This window comes from Mirounga leonina, unplaced genomic scaffold, assembly GCF_011800145.1.
Source record: "Mirounga leonina isolate KUSES-001 unplaced genomic scaffold, KU_Mleo_1.0 Mir_165, whole genome shotgun sequence".
NCBI lineage: Eukaryota > Metazoa > Chordata > Mammalia > Carnivora > Phocidae > Mirounga > Mirounga leonina.
In genome coordinates, this window is record NW_023270415.1 from 29,978,583 (window position 1) to 29,992,727 (window position 14,145).

A 14,145-nucleotide genomic window follows, 5' to 3' on the forward strand; every position below is an offset into this window, starting at 1 on the left:
GAAGATCACTTTACTGCCCCGTTGACCACACAGCAGCCTGGGGTTAATAATACCAAGTTGCTTTTTTGGACGCAATTTTGAAGAACCTCACGTATGTCTTATATGGCAATTGAGGTGTGTGTGTATGTGTGCATGTGTGTATGTGTGTATGTGTGTGTATGTTCATATACCCAAGCGTCCCCAGAGAGGACCAGGGTCCTTGAGGGAAGGGAAGCGTCTACTTATTCTGCAGAGATGTGTTCGGCCTGCCTTGTACATGCTTCCTCAGTCTGCGGCCTGTGGCAGGAACCCACACTGCTTGGCAGAGGCTCCAATGGCTCTTTGAGGACCAAGAGGTCCCCTCAGACCCTCAGCACGTTCCAGAAGACTGAGAAGTGAACACATGTATTTAAAAATTCAGTAACTGCCTAGAAGCTGGTAGGGGTTCCAGTTCTTTCTTTTATTGGGAAAGCAGCCTTATACATGTCATCTCAACTTTGGGGCTTTATTTCCTTATTTGTAAGACGGGAGGACCGAACGAGTAATCTCGGAGGTGTGTGAGGTGAGTGCAAAGTAATGGGTGAATTCAAATGTATACCAAACATGGATTCAACATCTCCCATCTATATGCACTGCTTACAGATGCTGTGATGATATAAAAAAAGAAAAGAAAGAAAAGAAAAGATATTTTCGTAGATGGAATAACACAAGACGTATTCTTTTGTGCTGGCTACTTTACCTCAGCATAATGTTTTTGAGATTCACCCGCTGTTTCATGTGTGGGTAGTTTGATTCCTTTTATTGTGGTATAGTATTCTGTTGAGTGAATATGCCACAATTTTTTCTCCATCTACCTATTTAGGGACATTTGGGTTGTTTGCAGGTTGGAGTGACAATGAATAAAACTGCTCTGAACTGCAAGTCTACAAGTCTGTTTGTGGACATATGTTTTCTTATCTCTTAGGTAAATATCTAGAAGTGGAATTGCTGGGTCATATGGTAAGCACATATTTAACTTTATAAGAAACTGCCAAACTGTTTTACAAAGTGGCTGTACCATTTTATATTCCCACCAGCAATGAATGAGCATTCCGGTTGCCAACACGTGGGATTTTGTACACCAAATAGTACACACTGTATGATTCCACTTACTTGAAGTGCGGCAATATGCGAAATTGACCTACAGTGACACGAGTCAGAGAACTGGTTTTTGTGGGGGTTGTGGGGGGCATTTGATTGCAGAGGGGCATGAGGAGTGCTGACCTTGGTTGGAGCGGTGGTTCCTCAGGTGGAGAGATCAGTCAAAACCCCCTGAACTGTATTCTTAAAATGGGTTCATTTTCTTGTGTGTAAATTACCTAAATAAAGTTGATTTAAAATGATTTCTAGAACAACGACAAAAGCTTTCATGAATTCATAAAAATCCCTACTCATTATATATTTTCTCAACCAGTGGATTCTACAAGTGCCTCTCATCTTTGGGAGAATCTGGATATTTCTGGACATGATCAAGCGGTCCTGTAACTTGGAAAGGGTGGGCTAGGTGATTTCTGAAGTCCTTCGAGGTCCAAGGCTCCAGATCTCTATACTGCCTGGGAGATTATTCTGAGATCCTGTCACTAAAGTACCTAGATCTCACTCTTCTGTATCCTGATCCTCCCTGAAGCCAAGCCGCTCCCCCGATCTGGCTGGCAATGTTGTGTCATCACCATGAAATCCGCACAGTGTGACCCCGAGCTGCTTTTCTTAGCACCGCCCTCCCCGGCAGTTCTAACAGATGGGTCTATTTCTGGAGCGTCCGTTCTTGCAGAAGGCACTCTCTGCTCTGAATTAGTGGGTTAGGAATTAAGTCAGCGCGCAGAGACTAGCGACGGCTTATTGGTGAGGGATTTACGGGTTTGTTTCCTTTTCATTCACAATTTGAAGTGACTCATTGCTTTTTGGTTCTGAAAGACTGAAAATGCAGAGTGGAGCAAATGACGAATTCATTGTTTACTACTGCACAGTAATTACTGAAGCACCTTATGTTAACTCAGCACTTTTCTCCCTCTGACCTGAGATTCTCCCTAGTCCATGGGTAAAATGGTTCATGGTCGAGACACCTGTAAAAATAAATGAAAACGATGAAGGCCGGAATGTAGTGATTGTCTTTGAGTTGCTGCTGATGTTCTGAAAGGCAGAGTCCTGAGTCAGGTTTCCTTGTACGGCCCCTGATTTCTGCCCCTGTCACTGCTGCCCGCACCCCTCACCTGATCGTAGGCTGGCCTCTCTCATTAACCCTAAAGAAGTCCAAGGTGGCTGAAGTTGCTGAGGGATGCGGTGTCTTGAGCTGCACCGACACTGATATAGTCAATGTGGGGACAGAATGGAGAATGGAGGTGAGCACCCCCTTCTCTCCACACCCACGCTTCTCAAACTGTCAAATGGGTAAAAAGGAAAGCAAAATATTAGCAGCCAACATGTACTGTTCATACCATCCTCAGAACAGTGTGGTGCTATCATGATCCATATTTTACAGACAAGGAAACTGGGTCTTAGAGAAGTCAAGCGGCTTGCCTATGGTCACCCAAGTATCAGAGCTGGGGCACTAATTCCAGAGCCTGAACTGTTTTATCCTGTTCCCGAACGGACAAACTCAGCATCTGACAGAATTAGGAATTTGACATGGAAAAAAAGTATATATTAATAAGTAGTTATCAGCATTTCTTCATTTTCTAGAGGTCTTCTGGGATTGATGGTTAACTCTAGGTCTTCTGGTCTTCTACAGAATTTGTTTTCTCCCAAACTCCCAGAGCGGCTGTAGTTAGGATCACTGCGTCACCTGGTGGCCGTTAAGGGAACTGCACGTTCCCTATAGCTTGAGTCCCGGCTTTTCCCTGTGCACGGAAGTACTGTGTGTGGGTCTCAAATCCCAGAGGAAAAATTCTGCTAGCACTGGGCTTGACGCAGTTGACTGGCTGATCTCCAGGGCCAGGAGAAAGAAGCCTTTCATATCCCTTTCTTGCATTCCCACTACCTTGGCTGAAGATCCTCTTAAAAGAGGTGGGTACTTCCTTCAGGAGGTGGGCCCTGCAGCAGACAGCCTGGAGTTCCGTTCTCTGCCCTCGGCTTTCTTTCTGAACCCTCCGCACCCCAATCCCACCCTGCCACACGATGTTGGCTCTAGCTGCATCTGATTATTTTCTTTTCGTGTTATTCTCCTCTGTGGGCAGAGGGAAATGTGGATTCCTTGAATTAATTTGCTTCCAGAGTTTCATCTTTGCTATTTCAGCCAGCTGACCTTATCTCTGCCACATTATAAGCTACAGGACCTTGGGCAATTCACATAACCTTAATGAGCCTCTTCTGCAAAATGGGGGTAGGAATATGCCAAGGATTTTTGTGATGATTAAATGAAAGGCTGCATTTAAAAGCATGTTGTAAACTGTAACTAAATTTGCAGGTGTAGTTCTCAGCCGATATTTCTTCCTTCCTGCTGGTAGTAAGAGATAATGCCCCGGGGCCCTGGGTGGCTCAGTTGGTTAAGCCTCTGCCTTAGGCTCAGGCCATGATCCCAGGTCCTTGGGATCGAGCCCCACCAACGTTGGGCTCCCTGCTCAGCGGGGAGCCTGCTTCTCCCTCTCTACTCCTGCTCCCTGCTCATGCTCTGTCTCTCTCATGCTCTCTCTAAGAAATAAATAAAATCTTAAAAAAAAAAAAAAAGAGAGAGAGAGAGAGAGATAATGCCCGGTCTAGACAATACGTCGCATACTCTCTTCCTCTTCACGTAAGAGGAACACGGATCACCATAAGAGGTGAGAGTGAGGTGGGGGAGGTGGGAGAAGAGATGAGAGAGCTTCCATAAGGAGGAGGGAGATCAGGATCGCTTCTTCATAATCCCATCTAGGGAATGCTGCTTCCCCGTTTGTTTAGGGGTCTAAAATGTCTGTTACCATGTTGCTACATTCTAGGACTTGGGGTTTTAGGGCTTGTACATCCTTTCTACTTATGGTCACATTTAATCTTCACCATTATCTGGAGAGAGGTTTGATAATACCCGTTGGCCTGGTTGACAGATGAAGAAGCTGATAATCGAAGAGGTGAGATGATTTTCTTCAGGTCTCAGGGTAGCAAAGTTGAGCTTAGAATGTGGGTCTTTTGATTTCTGTTAGGTGCTCCTTCAGTCACCACTTACCAGGTTCTCTCTTTATAACAGGGAACAGGGGCTTCCAGATTTTCTAAACCATGAGCCACAGTAAGAGATACATTTTGCACGTTACACATATAAGTGTATAATTGAAACAAAAGCATCAAGAAACAACACCTACCCTGCTTGAGTACAATGCATCCTATTCTGTGTTATTCATTAAAGAAGTGCTATTCACAGCTCATTAGATTGACTAAAAGCCCACTAGTGGATTGAGACCTGCAGTTTGGAAAATTCTGATCTAGAAGGTTCTCAAACAATTCCCACAGCACATGTGACGATCACAATTGCCCATGGTCTCAAATATATTAGGAATTTGAGGGGATGAAGAGAAAAATAAGATGAACTCAGAAAGTTTCACTGACTAGAACATATTGTCAAATGGATGGAGCAAATTAACTCTTAGAAATCTTTTGAAATATGCCTTTTAAAACTCTAAGATAACTGCGTCACAGTTACTGTGTTTCTGCCACATTGTGAGTGCAGCATTTATCACTCCACTCGTTACTGCCTCTTTCCACATCAGTGTCCACCCGCCCAATGTCCAACCTTAAAGGAAGCGGCTACACCTTCATCCCAGGACGTTGTGCATTTTGCCTGATGGGTGCTCAATAAATACTGGTTCACTTAATAAATAAAAAAATGAATAGCAACCATCCCACATTCTCATTACTCTCACTATTCAACGTAACTTTAAGTTAAAAAGGCAGTGACTTGGTCTATGTAAGATCCATGATTTAAAAATGAGTGACTATGAGCTTCAGTCAGCAGGAATATTACCCCGGGGAAACCCAGGGTCTGAGTAGAGGGAAAAATCATGAAGAAAGAAGGTTGAACGTGTTTCTTATTCGTGCATTTATTTCTACTGTCCAGCATCCTGCAGAGGGGGGTCTGTGCCCTTCAAATAAAGCCACTTTGTTTGTTTTTTAAAAAAGATTTTATTTATTTATTTGACAGAGACAGAGACAGCAAAAGCAGGAACACAAGCAGCGGGAGTGGGAGACGGAGAAGCAGGCTTCCCCCCCAAGGAGGGAGCCCGATGTGGGACTCGATCCCAGGACCCTGGGATCATGACCTGAGCCGAAGGCAGATGCTTAATGACTGAGCCACCCAGGCGCCCCAAATAAAGCCACTTCGTAATGAAGCTTTTTTTTTTTTTTCCCTTTTCCTTTGGTGGTTTGACTATCCCCTAATTTAGCTTAAGCCTATAGAGTCTACAAGTCTGACCAGTGCGACTTCACTGTAATGCAAGAGTGTGAGTTTTGGCTCCTGGCTACGTTAGAAATGAAAGGCTGTGGCAGGCTTTCAGCAGTGCACCTTACAAGCTGGGGGTGCAGAAGGGGGTCCTGGGCCCGAGTCTTTGCCACAATGCCAGGACCTGCTGGATGAGAGCCCGCACTACACACTCCGATGACCCCAGAGAAAGTCTGCGAAGCCTGAAGCAAAAGGACAAGGCTTCGGGTCCACGTGGCTGTCTTGCCTGTAGGTTCCCAGCAACACAAGTGCCAACCTCTCTCCCTGATGAGTCAAGCAAAGACTCAGAGTCCCCGAGTCCTCAGGGACCCGCAGGAGGCTGGAGCAACGGCAGGCCCCCTGCCCCATGGAGGGGTGTGTAAAACAGCAAGCCTCATGCCACTGCCTCTGGGAAGGACAGGGGACTGCATGAATGCCCTGTTCCCTGAGTAGAGAGCGTGCCTATACAACCCCCACTGTTACACATGCGGAAGGATGCTAAGAAAGATGCAGGGAGGGACAGCTGGATCCATGCCATCTCTTTGTTTTGCTCTTTGAAATGAATGGGGGGGGGGAACGTTGCATTGCAGCCCTCAGGGTTTGGCTTTGGATTTTTGTGAATAGTCATGAATAATGAAGCTACCAATAACAAATTAAAAGACCAATATGTAAAATAGCAGTTTCATATTTATATGGTGATTTAAAATATAATGTTAAAGTGTTTTCTAGATATAGTAGTATTGCTTTTTTCCAGGAAATACAAATACTTTTGAAAAATGGAGAGTGAACATAATGATTTAAATGTATGTGAAGAAAATGAAAAATATGAATATGAGCTGGAGGTCCAGGCAGACCTGTGTTTGAATGACAGCTGTGGACCTTTCTAACCTGCGCGACAGGGGTGACTTGAATGCAAAATCTCTTGATTCTCAACCTCCTCATATCAAAATGGGAAAATAATACTTACCATGCAGGACTGCTGTGAGGATTACATAAAACTATAATCAATTAATTTATTAAACCAATTAATTAGATCTCCTTTTTCACTTTTAATGTAGTAAATATGTAATTTTTAGTATGTAAGTACACACACATGTTTATATGTCAGCTGGTACGTATGTTTCAACCGGTTTTATAAAAATACGGCGCAAAATATTCTTCCCCAAACCCTTCCGGGCTTACTGAAGCAGAAAAGAGAAACATAGAGTATTAACTTTATTTTACAGATGAAAAAATCAAGTCCCAACAAGAGAGTGAGTTAATTACCAAACCAAGCCTCAAGTACAATCTGCTAACTTCCAAGTGCTGGTTGGTCGCAGACTACCTGATGTCCATTCTTACACCAGCGCAGCGACTGACAAGCGGAGGATGGGGTCGGTGGGGGCGCGGGGCATGTGTACTTGGAAGAAACATTCTCAGTGACTCGGTCATTTTTGTTTTTAATCATGACCCTTCATTTATTTTGAGCCATCGGAGAACATCAGAGGGGGGCAGGGGCCGTTTCTGTCCGCCCCACGGGGCGTGGGATGGAGGAGTGCAGCATCCCCCCCAGCCCCCTCCCCCTCCCCCCCGCCCCCGCCCCCGCCCCCGCCCCAGGCTCACACCTGCTCGTCGAAGGCGGACATTCCTGCAACCCAAACCCCAGCACGGCGCGGCCGACACACCAACCTTTCTTTTCCTGGGGATGGGCTCGTCGAAGAGCAGGTTGCTGGCCTCCGCCTCGTCGATGCCGTCGTCGGGCGGCGGCGGCGGCGGCGGCGGCGGCGGCGGCGCGGGGCTGCGGAAGGGCTTGAAGCTGTCGGCGGGCAGCGGCGGCGACGGCGTGGACGGGTTGGACTGGTCGCTGGGGGCGCTCCAGCTCCAGTAGCCGCTGCTGCTGCTGCTGGAAGGCACGCCTCCTCCCTCCTTCCAGGATCCGCTGAGGCCCTCTGTGCGTGCACACAAACACAGCGTCAGGGCGAGCTCGGGCTGCACCCGGGGGTGGGGCGGGGGCCCCGGGGGCCACGATGCTAGGCTCTTGCTTAGCATCTGCATCCATGCTGATGCATAGCAAAGTGCTTGCAGCCCACTCGACGGTTTGCAACGGCTGGGGATGTAAGATGTACTCTGAACCTCAAAAAAAAAAAATCGTGTCGCTTTGTAGTTTATAAACATTTAGCTATTTTAATCACACAGCAGGCCTTTCTCACAGGTTTCTGATGTGTGTTGTTTTCTCTCAGGATGACAGTGGAGATTATATGAAAATAAGAAAAAAGATGTTTTTGTTTACTAAGTTTGGGGAGCTCTTGCCTTTCTAAGAAAGAAATCATCGGCGGCAGTCTTCCCCCACTCCCCATCCCCTATTTTAACTTTTCAAAAGAAATTTCTCATAGTTCTGTGATCCTTGCATTCCGTTTATAGAAAAAGTTAGTCTAGGATTTAAGAATCGAAGAGAATGATTTCCAGATAGTTACCTACGGCCACCTACTTTATCATAACAGCTGCTTATTCTAACAAATAACAGGGCCTTACATTTGGTGTTTTACCTCTCATGGAGCGCCTTCACACAGTCTCGCGCATTCTCACAACGTCTGTCTCTCAGAGTAAGGACTGTCATGCCTATTTTATAGGCGGAGATCGTGAGGCACCTAGAAGTTAAGTGACTTGCGGCATGACTAGTATGTAACTCTGGTGGGTGCCAGACCCAAACCCTTGTCTACCCATTGGTCTTTTTCATGCATGTGGGCCCTGTGTTGTGAGCAGCCTCCTTTGTCTCCAGCAAAACTGAGATCAGAGGAGAATTTATTGGTAATAATTACTGCTAAGACTGGTGTTGAATTTTACCTTTCCACTTGTGGGGAAACATTATGAAATGTTTGCTAGTGTAGAGAGATCTTTGCCCAGTTAGAATGTCTTTGGGGGGAAGGGGGCTCTTTTAATCACTGAAGATTTGCTTTACCTTTCAAGCTGCCCAATCTTAATGAGCATTTGTATAAATTCTACTTTCTTTTTAAAGGATAATTTCTCCTACATATTTATGTACATTTTGAATATATTACAACTATATTCTAAGTACAATGGGGAAGAAGTCTCAAAATGCCTCATTAAAAAAGTGTTGCTCACATCTCTGTAATTACTAATGAGGGCAAATGGTAGAATAGCATTCAAGGAGAAATTTCTAAACTATCTTCACATAATTATGGATTGCTAGCATATTCCTCAACTATGTCATACGAAAAGTTCACTTAGTGGACTGAAGTTTGAGGTTGAAATAGCAGGAGTAAGTTACCCATCTCATTAAAGCAAGGCTCTAACAGAATCCAGTGGTCATTTATGCAGGCTCACACCTTGCCAGCCTCAGCAAAAACCAAATTAGCATCTCACCCCTGCAGTCTACGCAGCGACTGATGCACTGACCGGACCCGAGTCGCCTACTGTAAATAAGAAAGCTCCATTCAATACAACACGACCTCAAGAGGAGCCTATAAGACCTTAGGTAATACCACCTGGCGTGACAGACTCACTTGGCAGGCTTATGAGGCTTATAAATATATTGCAGCAAGCACTTGTAAAATAAAATAAGTTCATGGTGCTAGATGTGTCATCGGGCTAGGTATGAGGAATTGAATTTATTTTGAAAACCAACTATTATTACAGTGTGGTTACATTGCTTCATGTCAATGCCAAAAGTTAATTTGCTTACTTGTGAATGACCTTTCCTTTAGAAACACTATTTAAACAGAAGGACAATGTGATATAGAAAAAAACTTTTCAGAAAAAAGTCAGAGTGTTTTTAGAGAACAGTATCTTCTTTTCTTAAAAAAATATTTGCCAAAATGTAGACACACACCGTTGGTCTCTTACTCTCTTTGCACATCCACATCCAGACAAAACGATCCTTTTCAGACACAGAAAAGGAACACAACAGTTTTCAAAAACTCACTGACATACAGTAATTCTGGATATAATCTTTATTTCTAAAAAAGTTATTAATTCCTTCATTTTCATAAACTGCTTTCCCTTTTTAAAAATTTGCTTCCTGTTGTAGACTAAATGAGAGATAATAGACCATTTGGGATTATTAGTTGGGTAGTTCTTTTTTAAATCGTAACAAACACTGAATTACTTTCTTTGTAACTATTCTAACAAAAGATTTCATTGAAGAAGCGAAAAGTTTATTTTGATTCTAACCTTTTAACACGAAGAACATTAAAGATGTTCTCAATTAAAAAAGAACACAATGGTAAAAATGATGATTACAGCAAAAAATACTTTCTCTCCTCTGCGATTCCTTTTTCCTATGATGGGCTTCGGGGATGCCTTCAGTTTTGTGTTTGCTGTAATAGTTCTTCAGCGGCATTGCCAAGCTGAGAAAGGTAAGTCAGGGTAACTGTTCACCAAGAAGCCTAGAGAAGAAGGTCAGGTCATTCAACAGGGGTGGTCAGGCTCATTTCAAGAGCACCTTATGCCCCAGTTGGATTGGAGTAAGTGCGGGTGAGGACTCACTGGATGTTCACCATATTTAATACCTCAGGCTGATAATCAAATGATGTGTGAACCATAGCTCAGGCCCATAATTGACTAGGCTGGCTTTGAAGAGAAGGTTTCATTCAGTGGTCTCAGTGTACTACATTTCAGTGACCAGGGGTGGTCCACTGGGAATGTTCTTGCCAAACCACCAGTGACCTTGTACTTGATGCAGAATTCAATCTTTCGCATGATTGTCCTACTGTAGCCTCAGAGGTTCTCCTTGAAACATGCTTTTCCCTTGGCTTGCATGAGCCACACTCTCCTGGTTCTCCTCTACACCTCTGGTGACCCCCTCAGGTCTCCTCAGGCTTTTTTCCCTCTGCTGGTCCCTTAGAGGATGACAGGCCTTACCATCCCCCTTAGCTACCTTCTCGTCATACTCTACCTCTACACAGTCCCCTCAAAGTGATCTCATCTCTTCACCTGGCTTTGCAATGATGCCTTCCAGTCCCGCATCACCAGCCCAGGTCTCTCTCCTGGCTTGTACCCAAATCTCTACCAGACAGAGATCCTTTGAAAAGTTCTGCCCACTAAACATGTCCCAAATTGGACCCTCATCTTTTTCAGCAACCCTACCTCTTGCCCTAACAGTCACCCAAAGATCTATGTCCCTGCTCTGCTCCCCATCTTGGGGAGGGGCCTCCTTCTGAAGCACATGGACGGCCTGGAAGTTACCCTTGTCACTCCCTCTCCTTCATCTCCTCTGTTCATCACCATGTCCTGTCGATTCTGCCTTTTCCACGTTTCTCAGTTATGTCCTCCTCATCCCCACTATGACCACCAAGGTCCAGAACACCCATATGGTTGTGTTTTTTTGTATTTGCCTGTAATCCTGAAAATAATGTTCCAGCCTATCACTTAATAGCTGTCCTATAGCCTCAGATTAATGTCCAAACTCCTAGCCAGGAATACACGGCTTCCGTTGATCGCTACTGGGTCAAGCTCTCTAACTTCATCTCTGCTGCCCTCTTGATTTATCCTATTGAATTATATGCGCCAATATTATATCATGACTAAGATAGCAGATTTGGAATCAGAAAGATATGGAATGGAATTTCAGCTCTGCTATTTACAAATCAGTTAATCCTCATGTGCCTCGGTTTACTCATCTCTAAAACAGTGATAATAACATAGAGTTGTTGTGAGAATTATATGAGATGAAGCAAGCTTAGTACTCAGCATATAATAAGTGCTGAATAAATGCTAGCCATTAATATGATTGATAGTTTTTTTTCCCTCATAGGAATTGTACAATATGAATGATTGAGTATGCATTGTTTTCAAACCATCTAGTATGGTATCTAATAAATATATATCGAATGAACGAATGGACTGCATACTTCTATTTGATTAATATTATTATTCTATTAGGATCATACTTTTTCAAAATATTTAATATTCAGAGTCCTTTGATCCAACTACCTGTCCAATTGAACAGAAATAATGCTGGTGAAAATAACTTCATTGGACCAACCTCCATTTACCTGGGAAAAAAGAAGCACAAGCACTTTACGATGTGTTCTGGAAAGGTGCTGGAGCTCAGTAAACGTGAGCTGAATGGATGGATGTATGAATGAGATGCTGGGAGGTCTCTGGGAAGATGAGGAGGAAGATGATAGCTGTGAGGTCTCCATTTCTTCCACAGTTCTCCTTGCTTTCTGCTAATGGGTGGCGGTTAAACTCTTCACTGTGTGTGTGATAGAAATGAGATCCCTCAAAGAAAGGCTCTGCTCTTGGTGTCAGGGGGCCCTCCCCTAGGCCCCATGGCCCAGGCTTACCATTCGGCCGCACGGGTGGGCTTCGAACCAAAGGGCTGGTGGACAAGCTGGTTAGTACCATTGCCGCTGTTACCTTGTCCATGTCCAGTTCCTCTGAAGATTTCCTGTAAAACAAGGAGGGGACATTGTTACCTGTGCTCACTCCATGTCTCTTGTGGTCTATTATGGGCCCTGCGGCCCACACGTACCATGTACCACACGCTACTGTATATACTGACTCTTTAACTTCGTCCCATAAAATCCAAACTTTTGTCGGCTTTATTGTATAGATCAGGAATTCTGCGGAGGTCCAGAGGGTAAGTGATCCAGTCGCAGTCCCATAGTAGGAGGAAGGGAAGGATTCATTCACTGGATAGTCACCTAACAAGTGTTTATTTAGAGTGTACTCTAGGTTAGACCTTGTTCTAGGCACAGGCGACGCCTGGTGACCAACAGACAAGGCCGGTCAGGAGAAACACAGTTATCAGGAAACAAACAAAAAGGAACAGACTAATTTCTGATAGTGACAAGTGCTGTGGAGTGTCTAAACAGGTTGGCATGACAGTGATTGAGGGTGGTTGCATGTAAGGTGGTCAGGGAAGGTTTCTCTAGGAGGTGACATCTGAGGTGAAGTGTGAAGGGGGGACAATCAGTTCTTTTTCTTTTTTTTTAAAGATTTTATTTATTTATTTGACAGAGAGAGACACAGCGAGAGAGGGAACACAAGCAGGGGGAGTGGGAGAGGGAGAAGCAGGCTTCCCGCTGAGCAGGGAGCCCGATGCGGGGCTCGATCCCAGGACCCTGGGATCATGACCTGAGCTGAAGGCAGATGCTTAATGACTGAGCCACCCAGGCGGTTTTTTTTTTTAATTTATTTTTATTTTTATTTTTATTTTTTCAGGGACAATCAGTTCTAAGCAGGTAGGGAAATGCCCTCCAAGCAGAAGGGACAGCTGTGAATGGGCTAGATGGTGGGAATGAGTGCTGGGTATTTGAAGAATGACCCACTTTGGGTGAGAAGGGGAGAAGGGTGCAGAGCTGGTCATGTGGGGTCCTTTGGCCACGGGAGCTGTTTCAATGTTATTCTAAGTGGAATGGGAACTCACTGGAAAGCTTTAAGCAGGCCTAGTGACATAATAGGATTAAAAATAATGATCTGGGCTGTATATGGAGAACGGGCTTTAGGGAAGGCAGGCTAGAGGCAGGGAGGCCAATTAGGAGATACCTGCTAGGAGTTGAGACAAGAGAAAATAGTGGCTTGAGCTCGGTGGCAGCCAATGGCATCTGCTCTGGCAGGACTGGCTGGTGCCCTGAGTGTGTGGGACATGAGCAAAAGGGGGCAATCAGGCTGGCTGTCAGGCATTTTGGCTCAAGCACTGACTAGAGCCATTTACTGAAATGGGAGACGGTGGAGGAGAAATGCGATGAGAGGTGTTTAAACTCCAGCGCCCTGCTTTCCTACACTCTCCTTCAGGAAGGATAGCTGGGACAGGAGTGGTTACCATGTTGTTAAAGTGAAGAGCCATTGGTAATCATTCATTGAGATGAAGAGGTTACTCCGGTTCATTAATTTCTGGCCAGTTAACCCCGAGTGAGGGTTCATAAGATAATGATCATTGTGAACTGGAATCAGCTTGTGGAAGCTTATTTCAATAAAGAAGTTAATATCAAGAGGAAAAAATTTATGTGGTACATTGGAATCAGATAAATTGTACCACCTCCTGAGAGATGAACATTTTCAAATTAGAGAACAGTTGAAGAAGTACAACAGAGGATTAATAAACCATATTGACAAATGAATGTCACGTTGACAAATGTGGCTTTCATTCAGGGTGTGTTTTAAAATTTTTAAAGCAGTGAACTCAGAGATAGAAACTTTATAGCATCACTTCCCAATACACTGGGAAAAGAGATTCTTAAATTGGAGAAAAAATCTAATTGTTCCCAAATTTGGGGGTGCTGCTCAATTAATTTCATCATGAAGTTGTAAAAATTATCACAACTTGGCTCTCCAATGTCCACGGTGACGCTAAATTACTAAACAAAGCTTACTCTTTCTTCTTTTTTTTTCAAGAGAATATTCATCGGTAAAGTCTCCCCTCCCACCGCCGTCATGTCTAAGTCAGAGTCTCCCAAAGAGCCTGAAAAGCTGCAGAAGCTCTTCATCAGTGGTTTGAGCTCTGAAACAACCGAGGAGAGTCTGAGGAGCCATTTCGACCAAGAGATGAGAATCTTTCAAATTTTCTTCTATAGTTCTTCTCAGAGCACCTTACCCTCTTTCTTGGCAAATTGTTCTATCAAGAGACAAATTACTTTTTTCAGAGAATGGCAATTAAATGCTTCTAGAAAGCAAGCTTGAGAGTACACAGTGAAATTCATTTTGTAAGAGTTTTCAAGACAATCTCATACACTGAGGGAAAAACCTGCTCATTCATTTGGCACACAATGAAAAGATTTCACAATATCCATAATTTACATGAT

General features: G+C 44.2%; 1 protein-coding gene across 1 annotated transcript in view; it reads right to left on the reverse strand.

Annotated features, from left to right (window-relative positions):
• Window positions 1-14,145, reverse strand: part of ZNF704 (zinc finger protein 704) — a 196,019-nt gene that overhangs the window by 36,054 nt on the left and 145,820 nt on the right. Inside the window, exons 3-4 of the mRNA XM_035011420.1 lie at window positions 11,686-11,789; window positions 7,067-7,326 (exon numbers count right to left, since the gene is read on the reverse strand). Coding sequence (XP_034867311.1) covers window positions 7,067-7,326; window positions 11,686-11,789 — 364 coding nt within the window. The remainder of the gene's footprint in view (window positions 1-7,066; window positions 7,327-11,685; window positions 11,790-14,145) is intronic.